This window comes from Brachycentrus maculatus, unplaced genomic scaffold, assembly GCF_059751285.1.
Source record: "Brachycentrus maculatus isolate JH-2025_06_01 unplaced genomic scaffold, ASM5975128v1 h1tg000166l, whole genome shotgun sequence".
Classification (NCBI taxonomy): Eukaryota; Metazoa; Arthropoda; class Insecta; order Trichoptera; family Brachycentridae; genus Brachycentrus; species Brachycentrus maculatus.
The window spans coordinates 2,249,481-2,275,095 of NW_028280919.1; the positions used below are offsets into that span (position 1 = coordinate 2,249,481).

Below are 25,615 nucleotides of genomic sequence, written 5' to 3' on the forward strand. Positions count from 1 at the left end.
TAAATATGGGATTAAGCACGAAAAGACAGTACCGTATACGCCTGAACAAAATGGAAAAGCGGAAAGAGAAATGAGAACGATAGTTGAAGCTGCAAGAACACTGCTAAGTGCTAGAAAATTACCGAAGATTTTGTGGGCAGAGGCGGTAAATGCAAGCGTCTATGTAATAAATCGAACAGGCCCAAGTACACAGAAAGGAGTAACACCTTTCGAGTTATGGTTTCAAAAGAGTTTTAAACTCGATCATTTTCAAATTTTTGGCATCGATGCATACGTCCACATCCCCAAGGAAAAGAGATTAAAGTGGGATGAGAAAAGCACAAAAGGAATATTTGTGGGATATGACGAGAATACAAAGGGGTACAGGATATTTTGTCCTTCAACTAATAGCGTGATCCTCGCTAGAGACGTGATATTCAACGAGAGCAATGAGGAAGAACCAAAACTTCAAGAGATTCGAGCAACAATCGACGCAGGTGACATTGCAGAAGAAGAAGAAACAACTGTTGACAACATTACTGATGATGAAGACAATGAAGACGAGGAGCAAGGACAAACGGAAGGGGCAGAAGTCAACAAAAGACGAAGACAGCAACCCAGTTGGCTACGCGATTATGTGACCTACTTCACATCCGAGAGATTTGACATCGAACCAACAACATTTCAAGAAGCCATCGACGGAGTCAATGCAACGCACTGGAAGGCAGCAATGGAAGAGGAACTTGCAACAATAAAGAAAAATAACGTGTGGACTGTTTTAAATAAACTTCCAAGTGATAAGTGCGCGATTGATTCAAAGTGGGTTTTTAAAATTAAGACAAATAGTGAAGGCGAGAAACAATTTAAAGCGCGTATTGTGGCGCGAGGTTTTATGCAGAATAGTGATGAGTTGGGCGAAATTTATGCACCGGTCGCGAGATTAGAGACTTTTAGAATTTTTATGTGTGTGGCAAATAAGTTCAAACTAGAGGTACAACAGTTGGATGTAAAAGGCGCATTTTTGTACGGTAAAATAGAAGAAGAAGTTTTCATGTGGTTACCAGAACAACTGGAAAATCCTGACAAACAAATTGTAAAATTAAACAAATCCTTATACGGTCTAAAAAAGTCACCAAAATATTGGTATGAGGAGTTAAATTCTGTATTACTAGAACAGATGTTTGTACGTTCTAAAAACGATTATTGTTTGTACATATACACGAAATGTGAGGTTAAAACTTACTTACTAGTGTATGTTGACGATATTCTTATAGCAGGAAATGATGTGAAACACGTTGTTAAAATTAAGAACGAATTGAAGAGCAAATTCGAGATTAAAGACTTGGGTAAGGTGAATTATTATCTGGGAATTAGAGTAAGCCGTAATTAAATTTAAAAAAAAATTTACTGGAAAAATTCAAGATGAGTGACTGTAATGAAGTAGCAACATGCCGTGACTCGGATATAATTTTTGAAAATCTAATAAGAGAAAAGTCGGAGAGTGCAGAGATTGAGCGATGTTTAGTAGTATGCGAGTGTTTATTGTTTTTTTTTGTAGGGATTTTTCATTGAGGGGGGGTGTTAGATTTAAGCAATGAAAAAAATTGTATTGCGCCATCTGTGGGCGTCGAATGTAAGCAAGCAGAGGTGCGCAAGAGAGCGGCGCAGAGCGAATAAGAGGATCTACGACAGTGGTCGGTCGATTAGAAAAACACGTATATTGTTATTAAATAAACTCAATTAAAAGTTAATCTTTGTTCTCTTTGCATCCTTCCCTATTCCCGTCAACAATTCTAAATTTAAAAAGTAACTTATCATCAACAAAAAAATGTTGCCTACTTAAAATGTAATAATATGTTTTAGTACCTACTTTCACAAAAAAAATATATCAGAAGGATATCTTTGGCCCAAGCGGCCAATTATTAAAAATAAGAACTTACCGGAAGCTACTCTCCCGGCATTGAGGTGTGCATATGGTTGAAGAAGACCCCAGAGATCTCCTGAAGCGGCAATGGCATGTTCTAGGAGTGTTGGGGTAAGGCACGCTCCGGGATCTGATGGCATGCAGAGCAACATAATTTCTTCTAGTAAGGTCTCCATTCCAGCACAAAGGTATATTGCTGCATATCTGCAAAGAAACAAAATATTTTTTAGATAATCAAATGTGTTTTATTGAAAATGTGAGTACCTACCTATGGTCTGTATTTTAAATAAAAAACTATGAAAGAAATTATTTTATGTTAGTTTAAATTTCAGATACTTCGGGGTCACATACCCATACTCATACTAGCTTATGTAAGTTGTACACTGCAAATATGTAAGAGCCTTTTGAGGATAAATATCAACAGGTACTAGTTTAGGATATTATTAAAAATTATTGACATATTTGGCAACCATACATGAGGTATCGTGTTTGATTTAAATATATATATAAATGAATGCATGTGCTATGTAATGATAAATGAAATGTAAACAAAACTTTGTGTAAAAATTAAACAAATATAATACTTATCACCTTACCTTTATTTCAATACCTAATTTATAATTTGCATGTATATATAAGAATAATAATGTATTAACATACTTTTAAAGGCAATTAAATGTTAATCTGTTCAATGTTTTAATTCACACCTATATCTGAGAAAAATTCATATAAATAAGTGCTTACTTACAAAATAGTAAATAATTTAATAAACATACTCATGTATAAATTTTCCAAGTCGTACATCAACCATCCACCGATGAAAACGTCCTACGGAAAGTTGAAGCGCTGCTCTTTGTGCTTTGCTTTGTCGGAGTCCACTGTCTCCCGACACTGCAAACATGGTAGCTGCCCGTAAACATGCCTGAAATGGGAAACATTCAGAGATTTTGATTATGAAAATAAAAAGTAAACCAAAATGTAAGGTTTTTGATGAAAATTATTAGTTTTTTTTTACCTTTACACAAGAATCCGCCAGAGAGGGACAGAGTACTATTCTGAATGCACCGGCCACTTCGTGTTTGGAACATAAACCAAATCCTTGAGACAATCTGTGCGCTTCCCGAGCCACTCTTACAAGAGCTCTAGAATGTAAGAGAATGATACATGTTATATATTTCTGCTTTTTGAATAAAATGTGGGTGTTTTATAATAGTATAAAAATAAACCTCTGAAGCAGGTATCCGACTCTTGGAATGGTTTCAGCAGATATCCTAGCTATGTGATCTCTACATCTTCCTGAATGTAAGACTCGTTGAAGATCTGAGGCACTCCAAGGCAGTTGCTGCAGTTCCACTAATCTAAAACCCAATTTAATCTTATTTATTTTTTGATAATTTAATAATCGACAGATAAAGATATGGTCTTTTAGTAAACTAAAACATTTATAAAGAATATTTATTAATTTTTTAAACGCATTTAGAGTGTCAGAAATGAAGACTCTAAGAAGCATAACTGGCAAGAGTCTATGAGACAGAATAAGAAACGCCAGGATAAGGGAATTATGCAAAATCGAAGATGTCGTCAGGTGGGGAAGGCAACGAATGAGACAATGGTATGCGTATGTGAGGAGAATGGAACCATCCAGACTCCCCTACATTGCACTGTACGGCCAAACCCAAAGTAGACGACTTCCAGGCAGACTACCAAAGAGATGGATTGACAGCTGGGAATCGACATCGCAGGAGGCTAATCCTTAAGGCCTTGTGACCTATTTTTAAGAGGGATTAGCCTCCTGCGATGAGGTGTACAAATGGTTATTTGTCCTTCTTTAGAAATGTTTCTTTTTGGTGTTTGTACTTTTAAAATTGTTTAACCTATTATGTGAATCGACCCAGACGAACTCGTCAGCGCTGGTGACATTGGTGTTGACTGTCTCCAGGGAGGAGTGGCTAACAAGCCGGGGGGCCCTGTTGACACGTGCACCCTCGGCCAGGTCGGAGCCCGCGCTGAGGCTGGAGTAGGTGCTGGTGGAGGTGTGCGAGCGCAGGGTCAGCTGCTGGATGGCGAGTCGGATGTCCTCCAGCCCGCCGGCCCCTGACCATGGCACCTGCAACTAAACTCATATTATCGAAAAATGTTTTATTTAACAACATTTTGAGTGTGTCCAAAAACTTGTTTACAAATCTGGGTACAAAATTCAAATTACAAATCTACAATTATAGGAGTTGGTTTTCATATTATTTTTTGACATCTCAATATAGATGAAGAAGAATATGGAAGTCTGGGCATTTACAATTCACATTTTGTGAAAATTCTAATGATTCTTTACCAATGTTTCGAAATTGGATCATATATATAGAACTTCCGAGAATTTGTGTAGTGTGGTTATCAATCATGGGTAGAATTGTTGAATGTTACACGTGTGTAAAGTGATCACTCAAACCAGCCTATGACGGTCATAAACCCCGTAAATGCCCAGACTTCCATATTCTTCTTCATCTGTGTTGAGATGTCAAAAAATAATATGAATGTTTTATTTTTTTACTATATGATCTTGAATATCTTTGCGACTTATACGAGTACATGGGCTGTTCAACATATGAGGAGATGAAGAGGGTTTTGCATAGTAGACCGGAATGGTGAAGGAGATGTCATTTGTTGCTGCAGACCAATCCATAGGACTGAGACCACAGAAAAGATATGATCTTGGGAATGTATAGGTGAAGCAGGTAAATACCATTCAAGTTTTAATATATTAGAGAAGAATTGTGATTTTTTCAGTAATTTGCTATAAAACATTTATATGAATTACATTTCCGCTATCATTTATATTATTTATTAATATGGATAGGCCCATTATATGTTAAAACTTAACCAACATTTAAATTAATTAATTTGATTCCATCTTCATTTCTTTTTTGTTTTAATAATATATATTACTTGCCTAAGTAAATTCTCCTTGCCACATTTACAAAGATGGAAAGCACATACAGTATATTTCTTAAAAAGTATAGTGAATATGAATAAGGTTGATCCCTAAAAACAATACAATAGATACCATACATTACAATAGATACAATGGATTCAACATCTTGTATCAATCAAGATTTGTCACATAGTTCAATTATTTGTCTTATTCATATTGTCATACTTTCTTGCAGCTTTATTGTACAACTCAAAGAATAAATAAGTTAACAATAAGGAAACTAAATGAATTTTTTGTGCCACAGAACTGCGGTATTATGCCATAGAAATGAAAATTGAAACGGAAGTAACTGATAGTATTTTTGTGGGTTATTATGTCTTGTGTCATAAACACTTCTTACTGACATTTTGGATTGTATTGAAGTGTTCATCATCAAGGCGAATGTCTGGAATGGAAGCTAATTATTTTGCTACCGTGATAAATGGCCGTTGCATTTTCGGCCAGCTGGATAGCTAGATGTGTCATGAGTCATACACAAAACAGCATAGAAGGTTGCTGTGTATCGAGTGACTCACGACCACTAGTGAAAACAATCATCGTCCCCTGTCAATGGACAGAAATATTGTACAATTTTGCTTGTTAGCCATATAAACAGAAATGTAAAAACCTTCGCTTCGCCATATCACGGATAATTGTGAAAAAAAATATCATATTACTTGCAACACCGACGCTAATCCACCGAAAGTCAACATCGTTTTTTTTCCTCTTTTTGTTAATAATACCCAAAACTATTTATAAGCATGAAACAAAGATGGTGACAACATTGCGAGGTGTCCGAGATGGAAAAAATCGCAAGAATTACTCACAATTCTGCTAAATACGTCGTCGACTGACAGGTACTCAACCTTAAACTTTTTTGCAATACGTTGCCATAAAAAAAAAACTAAATCACCATAAAGGCCGGTTATTGTCTAGTCCGCCAATGGGTGAAACAAATTTGGCGGGTATTTTTGCCTAGAATTTTCACTCACGTTCTGAATTTGAACGAGATTTCAGCCTTAAAAATGTTCGATGGGAGCTGTCTTTGTCTTATTTATTCAGACCTTATTAATTATTATTTATGGACTTGATCTCACCTTGGCCGGCGTGGCTCGATGGCGGTTCCTGGAGTGGTGGGAGCTGGCCCGGGAGCGCGTGGAGCGCTGCGTGACCCCCGCGGCCAGGCGGTCCCCTTCGCCGGAGCCGCCGGCGCCCCCGCCGCCCGCGGCTCCGCCGCCGCCGCCGCTGTCCGACATGGACGCGTGCCCCGACGAGCGGTTCTCGTCCGAGGAGCTGTTGCATTCTCTCGCCGAGCGCTGGAATCGTCAAAATAGGCATATTGTCATTTTATTGTATTTGGAAATTTAACAAAACAGTTACCTACATCAATTATTACTACTACTATCACGTCGTTTCTCTGCAGGGTTAGGCAGGGAGGATGGAACGCCACACCATCTGTCTTTGCAAACGTTCTTCGCCTCTTCCACATTCATGCATCTCCTCATACATACCCGTATATTATTTCGACTCTTAATTTTTGTTTGTTGGCCCGTTATTGTAATCAAATCGAACAATAATCGCATTTTGAAAGCATTAGTTTTGTCTCTTTTCATCTTTATTATTAGCCCTTCTGTTTCCGATCTAATTTGTATGTACATACAAGTAATATGGGTGTATCTATCAAAATCTTTCGTCTTATTAAGTTCATAATGCAATAAAAAGTATGTTACCTATACTATACTATTTCACTTAACACGCGCCACGGTAATTAACGACTGAGATAACATCCACGATGCTACTACACTGTAATTTCCTTATACGTACCCAGCTATTGTTTGGGTAAATACACCTACCTATTCAACTTTCAGCGCTAACGTGTTATTTTAAAGCAGGAAATGCGTTTTTCTTCCTTCCTACCTACTAAGTCGTGGACTGCAGACAGTGGCTCACACTAAGTTATATTTCTACACATGATCAAACATGTGGAAACGCTATAATTGAATTCCGGAAGGGGGTGTCGTCCCATCAATCAATTTCTTTTTACGAAATCAAATTTCTTGTGTAAAATAATTGCCTCCGCACTCTTATATTTTAATTTAATAAATATTTAACTATTGATTGGAAAATTTGATATGAAAACCATTAAGAAAAATGTAATTACACTTAAGTAAAAAAAATAGCGTCTGCCGTAAATGTAATAGAAATGAAACTTCTTAAAATACGAATAAATAATGAATAAGATGGATTCAGTGTTAGATACATCCCTGTTGATTTATAATTTTTTTACGAGAATTAAAATCCGAAAAAACTAATCTAACTCAAAGACATAAAAAACACTTTTATAGAATTTTTAACTTGAATAAATATTCAGTACTAACAATCAACATATCTTGGATACTTTAAAAAAATAGCAATATAGATTATCAATATAGGTTTTTATTTTTTATATTTGTAAGTTTTAGAAAATTTTCCTTGTCTGATAAAGATTTATAGCATATTTAGTTTGAATCCATCAATCAAGATACGTCACAAAGCTTATTTATTTGTCTAATTCGTTATGTCATATTTTCCAAATGAGACACTACCAAATCCAATAGATCCTTATTTCCCATTGCTTTATCAATTTTTTTAACTGAATACCCTCTTTTGCACATTCCCTTTCCAATTTAAATCACACCTTTTCAAAAATTGAGGGACATCCTGTGATAACGTGACATCACATTCACAAGCAGTATCAATATAGGTTACACGTGTAGTGGGCTAAGATTTTTGCCCCCATGATCCATCGTTCCTGCTCTTATAAATTATTTAAGTGGGAGTCAGTCACCATTGAGACAATTATTGCTAAACCAGATTTCAGCAATATCGAATCAGCGAAGACCTATAATTTACTCTTGTATGAATATTAAAACCGTACGTTAATGATAAATTTATACAATTTAAAAACGCTAACTCCGAAACAATGTCTGTGATAGCCAAATTGTGTATGCTAAACGATCAGTTTCCAGTCCCCAACATTACTGACCACTTTTTTCAGTGGTTATTTAAAGAATGTTGCCTTCTGAATGCAAATTTTTTATTTCCAATATTGTAAATATTTATTATAGGCGTCTAAATTGAGACGAGGTATTTATAGTTTTTTTTTATAAGAGAGAAGATGGAAGTCTGAGTATTCTAAACCTGGGATTTGGTTGGATTAAGTGATCACTTTATATATATATATATATATATATATATATATATATATATATATATATATATATATATATATATATATATATATATATATATATATATATATATATATATATATATATATATATATATATATATATGTTACTTGTGCAACGTTTACCAATTTGCTAATTATTGAATATCCAATATCCATGTAACATTATATTTTTAAATTATGTATTATGAATGTGCTCTGTAATTGGATTTTTGTTAGTTATTACTGTAAAGTTATTATTTTATAAACGGTTTGATATATTGGGTTGATGCAAAAGTAATGACCGTTTTTTATGATCCCAGGTAAAAATTTTTTTTTCATAAATTATGAATAGTATCTTCTTTTTTTATGATTCCATTGTATAAAGGATGCTTTCCCTCTACTTTCTATTCAGTTTTGGCTTGGCCAGAGTACAGTAATAACCCCTTGTATTTTTTCAAAATGTCGTTCGATGAAGTGCATTTACGTCATTGTTTACTTTATGAATTCCGTAAAGACAATACCGCGAGTGTGGCAACCAAAAACATTTGTGAAGTGTACGGAGCAGATGTCATCAAAGTTCGACAGGTACGAAGATGGTTTGCAAAATTCCGATCTGGAGATTTTTCACTCATTGATAAACCACGTACCGGGCGGCCATTGAAGTCTGATGAAGACGAATTAAAAGTCATAATTGACATCAATCCACGTCTAACCATCAGAGAGATTGTGTCAATGATGGGAGTCAACCAAACAATCGCATTAAGACATTTGAAGCGTATGGAAATGGTTTCGCGGTACGACGTTTGGATACCTCATCAATTGTCGGCTGCCAATTTATTGGATCGTATTTCAACGCGCGTTGCTTTGAGTGCGAGACAAAAACATGAACCTTTTTTGCATCGTTTGGTGACGGGAGATGAGAAATGGGTCGTGTACAACAACGTGACAAGAAAAAGACATTGGATTATACCTGGACAAGCCCCATTAACAACTTCGAAGGCCGAAATCCATAAAAAAAGTTATACTTTGTGTTTGGTGGAATAATAAGGGTATTGTGTAATTTGAACTCTTGGAACACGATAAGACAAGTACAGCAGAACGATATTGTCAGCATTTATCCAAATTGAACATGGCCCTTCAAAAGGATAGACCAGAATTGGTAAACAGAAAAGGGGCAGTGTTTCATCACGACAACGCGCGACCACATGTGGCTATGATGACCCAACACAAGCTAAATGAGTTAAATTGGGATGTTATCAAGCATCCACTGTATTCTCCAGATCTTGCTCTTTCTGAATTTCATTTATTCCGATCACTGCAAAAAAATTTAAATGATGAAAAAAATTATTCAATAGAGCAGGTAAAAACATCCCTTACTTCATTTTTCGCATCAAAATCCACGGAATTTTATACTACTGGTATTAATAAGTTGATAGAAAGATGGGAGAAGGTTATAAGAACTGATGGAAATTATATAATTTATTAAATAAATAATACACAAGAAAAAAAAAATTAAAAAAATATATGTAAAAAACGGTCAAAACTTTTGCATCAACCCAATATCTATAACAATATTTATGTAATAATAAAAAATAAAAACAAATAACAAAGCATAACTACAACATTTTGAGTGTGTCCAAATACTTGTTCACAAAATCTAAATTATCTCCAATTACAGGAGTCACTTTCATATTATTTTTTAGTTTCTGATAATGAGGGGCTTCTTTACGTCTCACCAATACATCCATTGGATACGGAGTGTAATAAAAATGAAAATGGTATTTTCTGGCGTTTCTCATGTGTGTGATTATAATCCAGGATTCGGACCTCACATACTAATATAAGAGTTTCTGCTTAATAAAAAGCTTCTTTACATCTCACCAATAGATGTCTCTAGTGAAGTTCTAGTGATTCAAGAACAAGGTTTCTGAATTGGTTCATATATATAGAACTTCCAAGAATTTAAGCAGTGTGGTTGTCAATGGTGGGTGGAGTTGGTGAATGTTACACGTGTGTAAAGTGATCACTTGAACTAGCCTATGACGGTCGTAAGCCCCGTAAATGCCCAGACTTCCATATTCTTCTTCATCTTTGATGAGATGTCAAAAAATAATATGAAAGTATAACTATTTCCATTTAAAAATAAAATAAAAATGCTTATTTTAAGAGTATTTCTAGCCTTAATATAGAAAATTAAAGTGCACTAAAAGGGTTAAGTGACAAATGACAACTTTGTGTAGATTTTTTTAGAAAAATATATCACTTGTAACGTTTTCAAAGTACAGCGTTCAATTTAAAAAATATTATTAGGTAATAAATAAACGAGATAGGGAAAGCAATTGAATGCCGACGAAAATGCTCCGCGAGTGCAATTTTCTTTAAGCATATTATTTTATCAACAATGAGGCATTTGCATATTTTTTATAAGGCAGTAAGCGATGTACGTAGCTTGTACCCACAGTACACACATTTCCTGAGAAAGTAATTCTCACGGAATGTGAAAGTTTTATTTAATTTCATTAACGTTCTTGCGAAACATTAAATCCTATTATTAATTTTGACATGTGTTCTTGTGCCCTTGATCTGACGTTAATGGAAATAATGGCTTTTATGTATGCGAAAATGAATATAATACAATAATATAATGCATGCATATACCCCGATATACAGCTCTTCAAGTTACGTCGCTTCGCACTTCCAGTATCACCATGTATATGTTTAATGAAGGCATACTTAATTTGATACAACTTAACACATAGAGGGTTTTTTTGGGATATAAGAATTTGGTATAACAAACTGTAAAATCAGTCATTTCATTGAAAATATTTATTTGAAAAATTATCTTGATTTAAGTAACCTGGCAATATATTGCATAATTACAAGTATGCAATTTTTTTCTAAAAGACGGTACGAATGCCATTATAATTAGTTCAATATAAATTGAGTTTCTGTCAGTTCCTTCTTCGAGTACTATGTAAAATATGTAAATTGAATCGGGATTGAAAGCTTCGTGATAAACCTAAAGTGTAGTTTATATAGAGCCTAAGCTACGGAAAGAGGTTTGAAGTTATGCCAGTGCATGCCCTAAATCATGATTCATTTTCCCTGTATTTTATATAATTATAGTTGGCCATCCACAATGACGAGGAGATCAACAAGCTGCCCTCCAGCGTGACGACTCGCTCAGGAATGCGTCCTGCTCAACACCTTGGCCATTCTCCAGCCCATAGGATCAAGAGGAAGGCGTTTTTATTTGTCGGCTCATCTTCTCCCCGCTCCAGACTCGACAGCCCGAGATCGATTGACGACGTTTTAATCCATTTTTTTTTGTATCATTATCATCATCATCTTATTATTATTATTATTATTCATGTCTTTATAAGCGCCCTTGAGGTAGTATTTTACGAAAATGGCGCTATACAAATTATCCAAATTATTATTATTATTATTATTATAATTCTTTATGTTGTCTTCTTTATTTACATATTCATATGTATGTATAAATAAGAAAAGTAACGGGTCATATTCCCTTGGTTGGTATTGCGGACTCTTGAATCAGAGTTCGAACCCACTCTACCACAATTTAATAACTATCACGAAAACAGTATGAAATTGAAATATTATATTGATTAAATATTATATTGTTAATTATAAAAACACAAATATTTCTCACTTTTATAGAAAAAATATAGTAGGTACCAATTGTCTAATGATTTTAAACAAATTATAAATTTATTTGATTGATAGAAAAAGCTGTTATACTCTTAATGCATATAATTCAAACCTGTGTTATTTTTATCTCGTAAACGGTGTCGTTGACTTGCTGTGGTCAAGTTTTATCTTATTTATGCCGGTTTTGTATTGTATTGTTTTGTTTTTATTATCGTTAGTCCTCGAGACTATCTGTCTCTTAAGGGGGTTGACGACTTCAATAAATTTGACAATGTTAACGACAATTCTACGTTACCTACTGGTGATCAATAATGAGTCAGTGATTAAAAATGACATTGTATTGATGAAATAAGCGATTTTATTTAGGATAATGGCCAGAATGGTAAACGTTACACAAGTCGCTCACTTCTTTCAACAACGTCATATATCAATAAACGTCAATTTTCAGTTGTGCATGTTTTCGGAATGCCCAGAAAATGTACTATATCCCAGCAAAAGCGGCATATTTTAAACTTAATATTTACCCGCTACAGGGCAGAAAGTGTTGTTTTTGCATTTTGAAGAAAGGGTATTGTTGAATTATTTTTTTAAATATACTAAATATTTTTCAAATGGAGAAACAACCTTCAGGTTTTACCTAAAAATATTTTTTGCACAGTAAAATGTTCAAAAAGCGGCTTGATATCTATTTTTAATACATTTAATTATATTCTTAAACTTTAAAAACGATCTCCTGTAAAATCAAGTTTTTTGATAAATGACGCTATCGAAAGGAGTGAGCGAAGTGTATAAAGTGATCACTTAAGCCAGTCATACATCCATCTTCTTTCTTGTAAAAAGGATAGATCTTTCGTCTCAGATGTAACAGCAATCCTGTCTGTAATCAGTGGTGATTATATTTTACAAAGTAACGTACTTCCAATAACATCGCTTGCTATTTTCACTATTTCATCGCACTCATAAGTAATTAAAATATAACAATACAATAATTATGGTAGACTAATGGGTACTCATTACACATGACCTAGAATGCGTAACGAAACATACCCACTGAAAGGAAAACCATGTGCAATAAACAAACAAAAAATCTAATTATACCGAATTAATATTTCGTGTAATTTGTAGTTAACTCGTTATCTACGTTTAATCAGAGCTGAAAATATGAATCCAAATATTTTTCGACTAGAAACTTGTGAGGCAATCGTTGTAGGAATAATTTCAGTTTTCAAACCGCATTTTTGCTTTGCAAATCACTCGAGCGAGCGACTTTGAGCAATCGCTTTAGTCGAAAGTCAAGTTTAATTTTAATTGGTTTTGTGCGGTTTATTTTTATCTAAAATATGTATGATATTTACTCGAGGGACTTGTATACCTCTGCCCAAAGATGTCTTAGATTGAAAGGCAATTGAGATGGTATGGGCAAATAGAACGCAGAGAACCTGATCATATTGTGAACCAGGCAATCGCCATGGATGTTTGCTCGAAAGGCATCTAGAGGAAGACCGGATGCTACAGAAAGATAACATGATTCGAAAGCATGGTCTAGGTGACGTTGTCCATGATAAAAAAAACACCTACATTCTGAGGACGAGGAGAGCTGACCCCAACAATCTACAAAGCCTAGGCCATGCCTCCGAATCATGTTTTCTATTGCAGCATCCATGATTTGTCTATCTTCCTCTAGCTGCCTTCGAGGAAGATCCACCGCGATTGCCTGGTTCTTAATACAATCAAGTTCTCTATGTCCTATGTGTGGGATACTTTCTCAATTGCCTTTTTTTCTTCATCTTTGTTGAAATGTCAAAATGTACAAAATATTGTTTCATATTCTATTTACCTGAAGTCCACTTCTGACGTCCTGCGCGATGTTGATATGATGGTGTGGCGGCTCCTCCCGTGCCTGCGCCCCCCGCCACTCCTTGGCCGTCTCCTTCCTCACCATCCCCCTTTCCAACCCGTAACTGATCATCGGGTTCTGGCTCTTCACGGGAGTACTCTGCACAGTCAGCTTGGAGGGACTCGAGACACTAGCCTGGCTGCTCTTCATCGGCGAGGTGATTTTAGAAGGCCCCGTATCGCGTTCGGGGATCATGTTTTGCTGGTTGCTAAGGTGGCTCTTGGTCATGATGTTGACGCAGCTACTAGAGATATTGCTGGTGATCATTGAGCTCTGGCCCAGGTAGCTGGGGTCGTCTGATAACAGCTTTGCTCCGTGCGTGTGGGTGAGCGTGCTTCCCGGGCTGCCGGGGTCTATGGATATCGCCTGGGCGACCAGACACAGGTCCTTGGAGAGGCGGTGGTGTTGCGTCACGTTAGCTGGCGTGTGCACGCGCGCGAGGGGCGCCGGCTGGGAGCCGCCGGGCGCCGGCTGGGCCTTGTGGGAGCCCGAGGGCCCCTTGAGGCCGGAGCCCGGCGGGGACTCAGGCCGGGCGCTGAATGACACGTCTCCGCGCGATCCATTGGGGGGTCTGAAAATTAAAACGATCAACGTAAATTCGCTTTTCAGGATGTAATGTGTCAGAAGAAAATTGTCTATATATCGTTAAACTACTGAAATCTACTTATCTATCAATAAAAATAATAAAAGTATTCAGTAAGGATTGCGAAATGTATTTATTTCATTATTTAAATATTGTATTTAAAAGAAGACATAAAAATTACAATTCAATTCTCCTCCTTAGTGTAGCCTAAGGGCGTTGTCGTGTCTCGAATTCGATGCCCAGGGGGGGGGGGTATAAATATAAATGATTTTTTACTCAAATATTTTCCTAATTAGTACCTGAACGGCAGTATACCATATCGCTCACTCCTTTCAAGAACGTCAAAAATCAAAATTCGTCAATTTTCATAATGCACTATATCCCAGCAAAAGAAGCATATTTTTTTACCTAATATTTACCCGCTACAGGGCAGAAAGTGTTGTTTTTGGATTTTGAAGAAAAGGTTTGTTTATTTTTTTTTAAACATACTAAATATTTTTCAAATGGAGAAAAAACCTTCAGGTTTTACCTAAAAAGATCTGTTGCAGAGTAAAAGGTTTAAAAAGTGGCTTGATATTTATTTTTAATACATTGTGTTATATTTTTTAACTTTAAAAACGTTCTCCTGAAAAATCAAGTTTTTTGATTTTTGACGTTCTTGAAAGGAGTGAGCGATATATAATATACAAAGTTTATTCCTCGTGTTCATAAAAAAATAACATTTAATTGCCTTACTTTTTTTGGCAAAGCACTAAAAATTTAGTGATACATGAAAATTAGTTTCCTTAGTTATATTTCAACAATTATTATTATTTTACATTTTTCCTTAATATTTATAATTTTTTTATTCTTCGTCTGTTTTTTCATTTATTCTTCTGATTTAAAATTATAACAGCTCATACTATCGTATATATTGTAAACCTGCGTATGGCTTTGTAAATCTAGGATTTTTTAAAAATTGTGTTTTAAATTGATATATTCCATGAAATGATTTGTGAAATGCAAACAAAAAAAATCAAATGAATACTATGCATACTTAATATAATTAATTTTTTTAATTAAATTATTTCCATCTCGCTTTACTTTTATTTAAATTACTTTAATTCCTCTCATCTGTATAATATATTGCAGATATATGTACCTACATATATCTGCTAATCCAAATAATTATTTATATATGTTCTCGAGTTACGAAAAAGGTTAACAAAATTTCACTCTTGTTCAACTCGGTGTTATACGTATATTATTCCGTAACTAGTAAAATCAATTTATTAAAATGTTTATATTCGGTAATTGTAACAATTTGAAACAGCTCGCTCTGTTATAATTTTACTTGCATCGCCATGTACTTGAAAATGTTTTTTCCCGATAACTTCTTTCAGCTTTTATGTTTGTACCTAGACATTAGGTAGGTACTACTCGTATGTGCAATGGGAAATCCCAGTGAGAACGCATGTAGAGTTTATTGTACCTAATGAATGCATTACATACTGTTACTTCCATTGGTTGATTATACATAAAGTAAAACGCATTCAATCGTTACTATTTTGCATGATTTAAAACTTTCAGTTTCTAACTTCGTATTGCAATAATTGGATAACTTCTTCTCAGTTATTGTAAATTTGTACGTTATGATTTTTTTATTATACATTCATACATGATTTCAATAACCCGACAGAATTATTATTCCCATATTAGACGCGATATGCAAATCTCATTGCTTAGAACACAGCTAGGAAAACATGGCGGTAACGATATACATTAATTTCGTTAATTGAATCGGCAGTAACTTTGTAGTAAAAATTGTCCATGTTTAATTTAAGTTTTATTTGTTAAATATCACTATTTCTTTAAATCTGGTTCGGTGTTTGAAAATGATGCGAAATGCATCGAAACACGTGTCGCAATGGATTTTAGAAATAGTGGTATTTACCAAGTATTACACATGAAATACATTAATTTTAACTTAAAATTTCATGCGTGCTCTTTTTGGTTTTTCAATATTTATTTGTAAATTTAACAAAATGACAACCGATACTATTTAATCGGTATATATATATATATATATATATATATATATATATATATATATATATATATATATATATATATATATATATATATATGTGTGTGTATCACATAATCTGTTACGTGATTGGATCATTGATTGATTTGTCTAATGACAAACACTTTGTAGAACAACGTGATTATATTGTAAAATAAAACACTAGTTTTTTTTGGCACCAATTTTTTAAGTTCATTAATGCAAACATGACTAGTTTTGAGAAGTCATCAGTTTCACCGGTTGATTAGAACATCTGTAGTTTTCGAAACTACTCGTCTTTACATTATTAACTCAAAAAACTGATTTTACAGAAGTGAAATATTTTTACAGGTAGTTGAACGATTTTGAACGTTTTTAGAACCATTAGTTCTAAATAGTTTGGATTTTTCTGTATGATGCTCAATTGGTCAAGTTCCTAAAACACATAGGTTTAACGATTGATTTTCAATATTACGCAATTCTTAGAAACGGATCCCTTTCATGTGATTAGAGTCAAGTCAAGTGATGCCAGCTGTTCATCTATCATTATCATATTCGGATGGCTGTCAATGTTAGATGTATTAAGATAGTAAAATTATATCTTCATGGAATAGGAATTCAAACATATTGTGAACCCTTAAAAAATATCGTCTATTTATTTATGTGTTGAGTGTTACGTACTTTGAATAAATCGTTAGAAAAGCAAAAAATTAAAACCGTTTTAATGTAAATATTTAAAAAAAGGATTAAAATAAGAGATCAGAAAAAAACAGCTTCAGTGTTTAAAAAATTGATATCCAAAAAACAAGGTTTTATTCAAGGAGTGTAGGATTTTTTTAAATGAAAACTCCTGTTGGAATCCATAAAGTAATAAAATATTATGTATGCAATAATGGATATTTGTTGTTTCAATTAATTCATCAATTTGTAATAAATAATTCACTTGCATTCGGAGTTTAAAATTCAACGGCCATTTTTTTCAGTAACTGCGAAATTATTTATTCATAATAGAGCTGAATTCTGGCTCATTGATGGCGTGACGAATTTGGTATGCGAAGTTCACGGTAATAAAGCTAAATATAATACTCGATAAATAACTTGTTTTAGTTTTACAGATGAAGACCAAGGAAAACATGGCATGATCAAGTATTAATACTTGAATGTGGTCAGGTCAGGAGTTGGAATAATTGGCGGATATGTATGAGGAGATGCATGAATCTGGAAGAGGTGAAGATTGCTTGCAAAAGCCAGATTGGTGTAGCGTTCTAATCTCCCTGCTTACCCCTGCAGGGAAGCGGAGCGATTGTTTGTTAGTTATTTCATGACGTTTTGATATATAATTAAATTAAATTATTATAAACAAAAACAAACAAACTTAGTGCGGCAAAGAGCTGATATATTAAGATGGAATCATTCTTGATAACATTTAGCAGTATTTTCATACCGGAGAATTGCATACTTATAATTTCAATGTGTGAATATTATTCAATAATATTCACATATGAAGCAGTGGGGTTAATTACTTGGGGGTAAAATAACAGTACCCGTTATTAAAAACTACCACGCTTTAAAGTAAAAATTTAAGAATTTAATCTTTATTATTGATCAATAGTAAAAATACTTTAAAAAATTATCTTTAGCTAGCGACGTTGGCTAAGTTTTATTTTTTACTAAAACACTATTATTAGCATAGATAAAACATAAAAGAAAAAAACTACACAATATTTTAATTCCCATTCATCACTGAATTCACAACACATACCCCCTATTAATAAAAAAGTACTCGTAGAATAAGATTCGTCAGCTGCAACCAGTTCAAAATATATTCGGGCTCATTTTACAGGACAAAGTAAAAGTATTATGATTTTACCCTCAATAATTAAAAATTATTGTACAAAAAACAATGACGTTTTGTATGTAGAAACATAATAAAATGATTTTAAGGAAGGATGAATTCGACTAGATGGGTAAATTGAAATATACTATTTATAATACTAATTTATAATACTATATATAATATTTTGTGTACTCAGTACACTTTTAGTTAACAATATTGTGGATTACGCCTGTGTAAATACACTAAAATACACAAAAATAAACTAATAAAAAACAAAATCATTACGTACGAAATAAAATTAATATATGTATGTATGTTTTGTCCGCCTCCGTAGTGTAATGGTCAGCACGCTCAGCTACCGTTCTGGAGGTCCCGGGTTCAATTCCCAGGGGGGTCAAATAAATATTAGTGATTTTTTCACTGTAATATTTATTCAATATTACCCTGGACTGGTACATGAAGCGGAGGGCTGATCACCTTTCCTTCATGTGTAAACGATCAAGATAACACTGCGTTTATATGACGCAGTGCCCTATGCACCATTGGGGTGCGGATAAGGGTATATTATTATTATTATTATGTATATAATTTAAAAAAATAAACTTATAATAAGCCACTTAATATGTCATTCCACAAAGTTAATGCCAAATCAATAAATAATATAATATATGTATAATTTTAGCAAGTAGTAGAATTCTCAAAATATTTATACAGTTTTGCTTTTATAAAATTAAAAATCTTATTTTAATAATAAAAGGCAATTTTAAAGACCCGTTTGATTATTGATTTAAAAAAATACAACAATGACACACCTAACATTAACAACAAATGGACAAAACGATTGCAAAACTTCAATTAGAGCAACAATAAAAAAATGAGTTGGAATATTTTATTTTGTTTTATTACTGTAGGGTTCAGATGTTAAATAGCTCATAATTCATATGAAAATTTCATCAAGGATCAATGAGTGAAACGTGCCGATTTGGCAAACAAACTAAGTTCAATTTGGATGTGCCGATTATTATTTATAACAATAAGTCGATAGATATAAAATCGATAGTAATAATTCGAGATAGTAATAATTCGAAAGCCTACTACACAAAAATAATATCGATAAAGCATATAACAGAGTTAAAAGCCTAGAATATACACCTAAAACAAAGAGCAATATTGTTAAAGACAAAAACGGAAACCTATTATTTGAAAATGAAAAGGTAGCTGAGCGATGGAAGGAATATCTAGAAGATCTGTACTGTGGAAATGATATCGAAGACGAAAGGATTTATTTGGAACCAGAAGAAGAAGTAGATCCCGATTGCAAAGGACCACCCTTGACAAGGGCTGAATTCGATTTTGCAGTGAAGGCCTTAACGGATAGAAAAGCAACTGGGATAGATGATATACCTGCTGAGGTTTTAAAGAATGTAGACGAACGGACGAAGACAGCACTATATAACATCATAAGTGAGTGCTATGAAAAGGGAAAATTTCCCAACGACTTCGTAAAGAGTAAGTCTATAACAATACCTAAAAAGGGAAATGCAGCAGACTGCAACAACTATAGAACCATAACACTTCTATCCCACGCATCCAAAGTGCTCCTGAACACTATAAAGGGCAGGTTGAAAAAGAAAGTGGAGGAACAGCTTGGAGAAGATCAGTTTGGTTTTAGAAGTGGAGTGGGAACACGAGAAGCAATTTTGGCACTGAGACAGATACTGGAAAGACGACTGGATGTGAATCTTATAACATACACGACCTTTATAGACTTAGAGAAGGCTTTTGATAGAGTGGATTGGTACCTCTTGTTTAAAGTCATGAAGAAAAGAGGAATTGATTGGAAGGACAGAAGAACCATCCTCAAATTGTACAAGGACCAATCCACTCTCATAGATATTAATGGTTCCTCAAAAGAAGCCAAGATAAGAAAAGGTGTGAGACAGGGTTGTCCGCTGTCACCCTATCTATTCAATTTGTTCATAGAGGAGGCCATTGAAGAGTTGAAGGAAAAAACAAATGGAGTAAAAATAAACGGTCAACAAATACATTGTATAAGATTCGCTGATGACATCGCCCTGATAGCAGAGGACGAGAGTGACATGAACCACATGTTAAACACTCTCTCTAATGCTCTGGATAAGTTCCATTTGAAAATTAATGCCGCCAAAACAAAATCAATGATCGTTGAAAAAGAGCAATCTGACCTCCATCCAACAAAACTTCTCGGAAATAGAGTAATTCAACAGTTGGATCAATTCTGTTATCTGGGTAGCACGCTAACATATAACAATAAATGTACCCTAGACATAAAAAAGAGGATAACGCTAGCCAAGCAAACTTTTATGAAAAAGTACAGCCTCCTATCAAACAAACATTTAAAAATTGAAGTAAGAAAAGGATTCATAAAGGCTTTTGTTTGGAGTGTTTTATTGTATGGGTGTGAAACCTGGACCATCCAAAAGTACGAAAAAGACCGGCTTGAAGCATTTGAGATGTGGGTTTGGAGGAAGATGACCAAAACATCATGGGTCGTAAGGAAGTCCAACGAAAAGGTGTTGCAGGACGTAAAAGAAAGAAGAGAGCTTATAAATCATATTTTGAAGATGAAGGCCAAGCTAATAGGGCACTCAATTAGACATAGCACCTTTCTTAGCAACATCTTCGAAGGAAGAATCTTGGGAAAACGAACAAGAGGCCGCCCAAGAACTTCATACTTCCAGGATTTGAAGCGGCTCATGGACGTCTCCTCCTATTCGCAGCTCAAGAGGATGGCGACTGACAGAGACAAGTGGCTGACACAACAAGGCGCTGCCTTTAGAAGATGATGATGAATTCGAGATATAATAAGTTGAGTTGTGGTCCCGAGGTTATTATCACGTACTTTGAGTCAGAGTTAATGGGTTCGAGCCCCCTCTACTACAATTTGATGTATATTTTTGATAATGCCCCGCTTAGGATAACGAAAATAGTATGAAATTGAATTGTTTATGTGCACAATAATAAATAATAAATAACACAAATATTTCTCTTTTTTATTTAAAATGTCGCTTAACATATCGCTCACTCCTTTCAAGAACGTCATAAATCAAAAATCGTCATTTTTCAGTTGTGCATGTTTTCGGAATGCCCAGAAAATGTACTATATCCCAGCAAAAGAGGCATATTTTTTACTTAATATTTACCCGCTACAGGGCAGAAAGTGTTGTTTTTGCATTTTGAAGAAAAGGTATTGTTTAATTATTTTTTTATATATACTAAATATTTTTCGTATGGAGAAAAAACCTTCAGGTTTACCTAAAAAAATCTGTTGAACAGTAAAAATTTTAATAAGTGGCTTGATATTTATTTTTAAAACATTGTATTATATTTTTAAACTTTAAAAACATTCTCCTGAAAAATCAAGTTTTTTGATTTATGACGTTCTTGAAAGGAGTGAGCGATATACGTATAACAGAGCTGGGTGATATTTTAGATCTGTTGTTGAATTATTTTCAGATATGAACGAATTTTTTTATAATTTATCTTTACAATGTTTGCATGATTTCCCCTAACGTAAAAATTTGGCATAATTTTAGCTTAAACTAAACGTATCGTGTTGGGAGAGGAACAACAATTTGTAGACAGAGTGGGTCAATTCGCCACGGGGCCAGAACCCGTCTCGTAAAATATAAAGCAAAAACACAACATATTGAATATATGTAATTACTTGAAATAGGTATCCACATATAAAAATATTACCAAGTTATTTCTGTCGACCGAGCCTCAAGCCAAAAGAAGACATCGTGAGAAAACATGCTTTAAAGATGCGAGTTTTAAATTTATATTAAAATTATCGTTGCTTAGCGTCAAAAAAAATGGACTAAGTGATTGATCTGTAGAAGCGTCTAAAATAAATTCAGTGGTGTGCAAATTTATTGTGACAAAGTGCAAATTTATTGTGACAAAGATTTGGATATCGCTCACTCCTTTCAAGAACGCCATAAATCAAAAAACTTGATTTTTTCAAAGTTTAAAAATATAATACAATGTATTAAAAATAAATATCAAGCCACTTATTGAACTTTTTACTGTGCAACAGATCTATTTAGGTAAAACTTGAAGGTTTTTTCTCCATTTGAAAAATATTTAGTATATTTAAAAAAATAATTAAAACATTTTCTGCCCTGTAGCGGGTATATATAAAGTTAAAAATATGCCACTTTTGCTGGAATATAGTACATTTTCTAAGCATTCCGAAAACATGTACAACTGAAAATTGTCGATTTATTATTATTTAACAAGTTAGCGAATATATATATATATATATATATATATATATATATATATATATATATATATATATATATATATATATATATATATATATATATATATATATATATATATATATATATATATATATATATATATATATATATATATAAATATGTATATATATATACATATTTATTTATATATATATATATATATATATATATATATATATATATATATATATATATATATATATATATATATATATATATATATATATATATATATATACAGTGGCGTGCACAGAAAATTAATTAGGGTAAGCAGTAGAGGTATGTAGCAAGGTAAGCTAGGTAATACTTAGTAAGGTAGGGTCGGTACTGGTTGCGTTTTATATGTCACGGGGTGATATTTATAGGTTCTAACCTCTCGAATAATATAAACGAATCAAGATTTTTATTGATATTTCAGGCAAAAAGACGAAGGAAAATGGGAGTCTGGACATATACAGAACTTTCGACATATCATTGGCTGGACTAGATAATAACAAGTCGTCGTAATAACAAGTCCCGCGATTTCTGATCTACCCATCTCCATTATCCATCTATTTATAGGTCTTCTATATTTTTCGTTATTTAATGACTTGGAATAAATGGATAATGGTAGCAGGTTGTACCACTTTATTGGGTAATAATCAAAGTTCATTTGACCAAAAGAGGTATGTGTCAAATTTCTTCAAATGATTACTTCCATAATCTGTTTACAGTGTGTATTAAATATCATATATTATGATGTATTTATAAATCTGTTATGAATCAAGAGATCTTTGATTGAAATTTATTCGCTAAATATTCAAAAGCAGTTCAAAATAATTACGAGAGGTGTTTCTTTCACATTTTAAAAGAAATAACAGATTGAATTTATTTTTAAATAATTATGCATAGACTCTTTAAAGTATCTGCGAAAAACGTTCAAGAAATAATGCGTAGGTTTAGTTCTCATAGATCAGTAAAACTTATATTATGTGTGAACAATTGTCAATCAATATTTTCAATAGAAAAAGGATGTGTGGATGTGTTTTTCATACAAACTATTTATTTTCAAGTACACAAATATTCTTAAGTGCATATCTCTTTCTCAGTCACTTGTAAACATTTCCCGGAACGTGATACGGTACATTATTTAGTGCTCTGTGTGTAGATTAGCTCCGGATAGGTTTACGAATGTTTTTTGTAAGGTTACCCGTGAAATTTCTTTAACAATATTTTCTCAGCTCAATGGCATTCTTAACGACTTATTTAATTTAACTTTGAGTTGTTTATTTTACGCTATGTGTGCATACGCGCGTATAATGCAGCGAAGTCTGCAATCAAATAATATATTATTTAATGTAAATGATTGATTAAATCGTGTTTTCGGCTATTTGCTTTTCTTGATATTTACTTTTCTACGTACTCTGGATATGATGCATAATTTGAACCGGAAATGTGGTATTAATCTTTGATTACGATTGTGAAATCTTAGAAACCGTGTTAATTTTTTATTATATATTTATATTTAAAAACATATAAGGCAAACTCCCGTTTGATTACCATTTGTTATTTCTTACTTTTACTTCTTATTTATATGTACAAACCCTGTAAGTTTATTTTTACTTCTTATTTATATGTACAAACCCTGTAAGCGAACTCCCTCTCTAAACACGAGCAATATGCTCTCTTAGTGAGGTAGCACGTAAAAAAAAAATATATGTAACTATGTTGATTATTTTGCCATACAATGTATCTTTGATTAAAAAATTTATAATAAAAAAAAAAAAAAATATATATATATATATATATATATATATATATATATATATATATATATATATATATATATATATATATATATATATATATATATATATATATATATATATATATATATATATATATATATATATATATATATATATATATATATATATATATATATATATATATATATATATATATATATATATATATATATATATATATATATATATATATATATATATATATATATATATATATATATATATATATATATATATATATATATATATATATATAAATATATATATGTGTATATACATACATACATATATGTAGTCACTTTGTGGTAAAATCTTTACATTGTTAATTTAACTTTAGTTTCGAGAACTATATATGGCTGTTTTCATCAACAAGTGGTAAAGCAAACAGTTGGTCAAGTGAACAAGTTTAAAACAATATTTTACTTATTTCTTACTCACATACGGTGTTTGAAAATGATGCGGAATGCATCAAAACACGTGTCACAATAGATTTAAGAAATACTGCTATTTACCAAGTCAAATTTTAATTAAATTTTAAACGTTATTAAATTATGTACTTTGTATGCAAAGTTTGTAATTTCATCCTTAACTTTTAATGGTTTTTTATTACATACATTTATTAAAAAAAAAAAAAAAACAAAACTGGTTGGCACGTGAATGCGTGTTTAAAATATGTGCAATTCAATGATATCATTATCTTGATTAAAAATATATCAATCATTGTGAGAATTACCGTTTTCTCCATCCCTGGACAAAGCTCCAGTCCAAGGTCTCTGCTGCAGCCTCAGGAGTGCCATCGTCGTGATCTGCAGTGCCGTTGATAATGTCCACCCAACGACGCGCGCACTCGAAATTATCTCGGAACTCCACATTGATAACACCGTCTTCCAACTGTGTGGCTACCACATTATTACTCTGATCTTCCTGACAGGATTTACTGTCCACTACTTCGTCGCCGATGATCACACTTTCCTCTCTGTTAGTGAGGGTTTTGTCGTTATAAGTTATTTCCGAATAAATCGGTTCGTTTTCGATGGATATTTGATTGACGAGTTCGGCGGTGCTGTTTGTTTTGGGAATTTTTGATATCCCGAGATTGCCGGTTTCTTCCAACAACTTTTTAGCGTAAATATCCTCTTTACTCGGTTGAATTACTTTAGAATACTTCGGCGGTTCCGGCGGCGTTGGATTCCGTAGCATGGAATCTCCGAAGTAAATGACGACTTTGTGGTTCTGATTAACGTTATCAGAAAGGCACCTGCTAGGACTCGAGATTCTGTGACGTTTCTCGGATGGTGTCGGAGGCGCATCCTGCTTTTTAAATTCGTTTCCTCCTTTCTTACTCAGTTCTTGAAAGCACGCTGCCAGATCGGTCGTTTGTTTTTTGGACTGGGAAGCTCTGACGGAAG

The 25,615-nt window shown here is 33.3% G+C and overlaps 1 protein-coding gene across 3 annotated transcripts in view; it reads right to left on the reverse strand.

Annotated features, from left to right (window-relative positions):
- The window catches only part of LOC148308444 (ankyrin repeat and BTB/POZ domain-containing protein 2), an 81,163-nt gene that overhangs the window by 14,677 nt on the left and 40,871 nt on the right, over positions 1-25,615 (reverse strand). For 2 of the 3 annotated variants that reach the window (XM_088261753.1, XM_088261752.1), the window contains exons 3-9: positions 13,589-14,219; positions 5,966-6,184; positions 3,778-4,016; positions 3,130-3,261; positions 2,919-3,045; positions 2,680-2,825; positions 1,920-2,107 (exon numbers count right to left, since the gene is read on the reverse strand). In XM_088261753.1, the coding sequence (XP_088117879.1) occupies positions 1,920-2,107; positions 2,680-2,825; positions 2,919-3,045; positions 3,130-3,261; positions 3,778-4,016; positions 5,966-6,184; positions 13,589-14,219 (1,682 nt within the window). The remainder of the gene's footprint in view (positions 1-1,919; positions 2,108-2,679; positions 2,826-2,918; positions 3,046-3,129; positions 3,262-3,777; positions 4,017-5,965; positions 6,185-13,588; positions 14,220-25,615) is intronic. The other variant, XM_088261754.1, reaches the window with a different exon arrangement.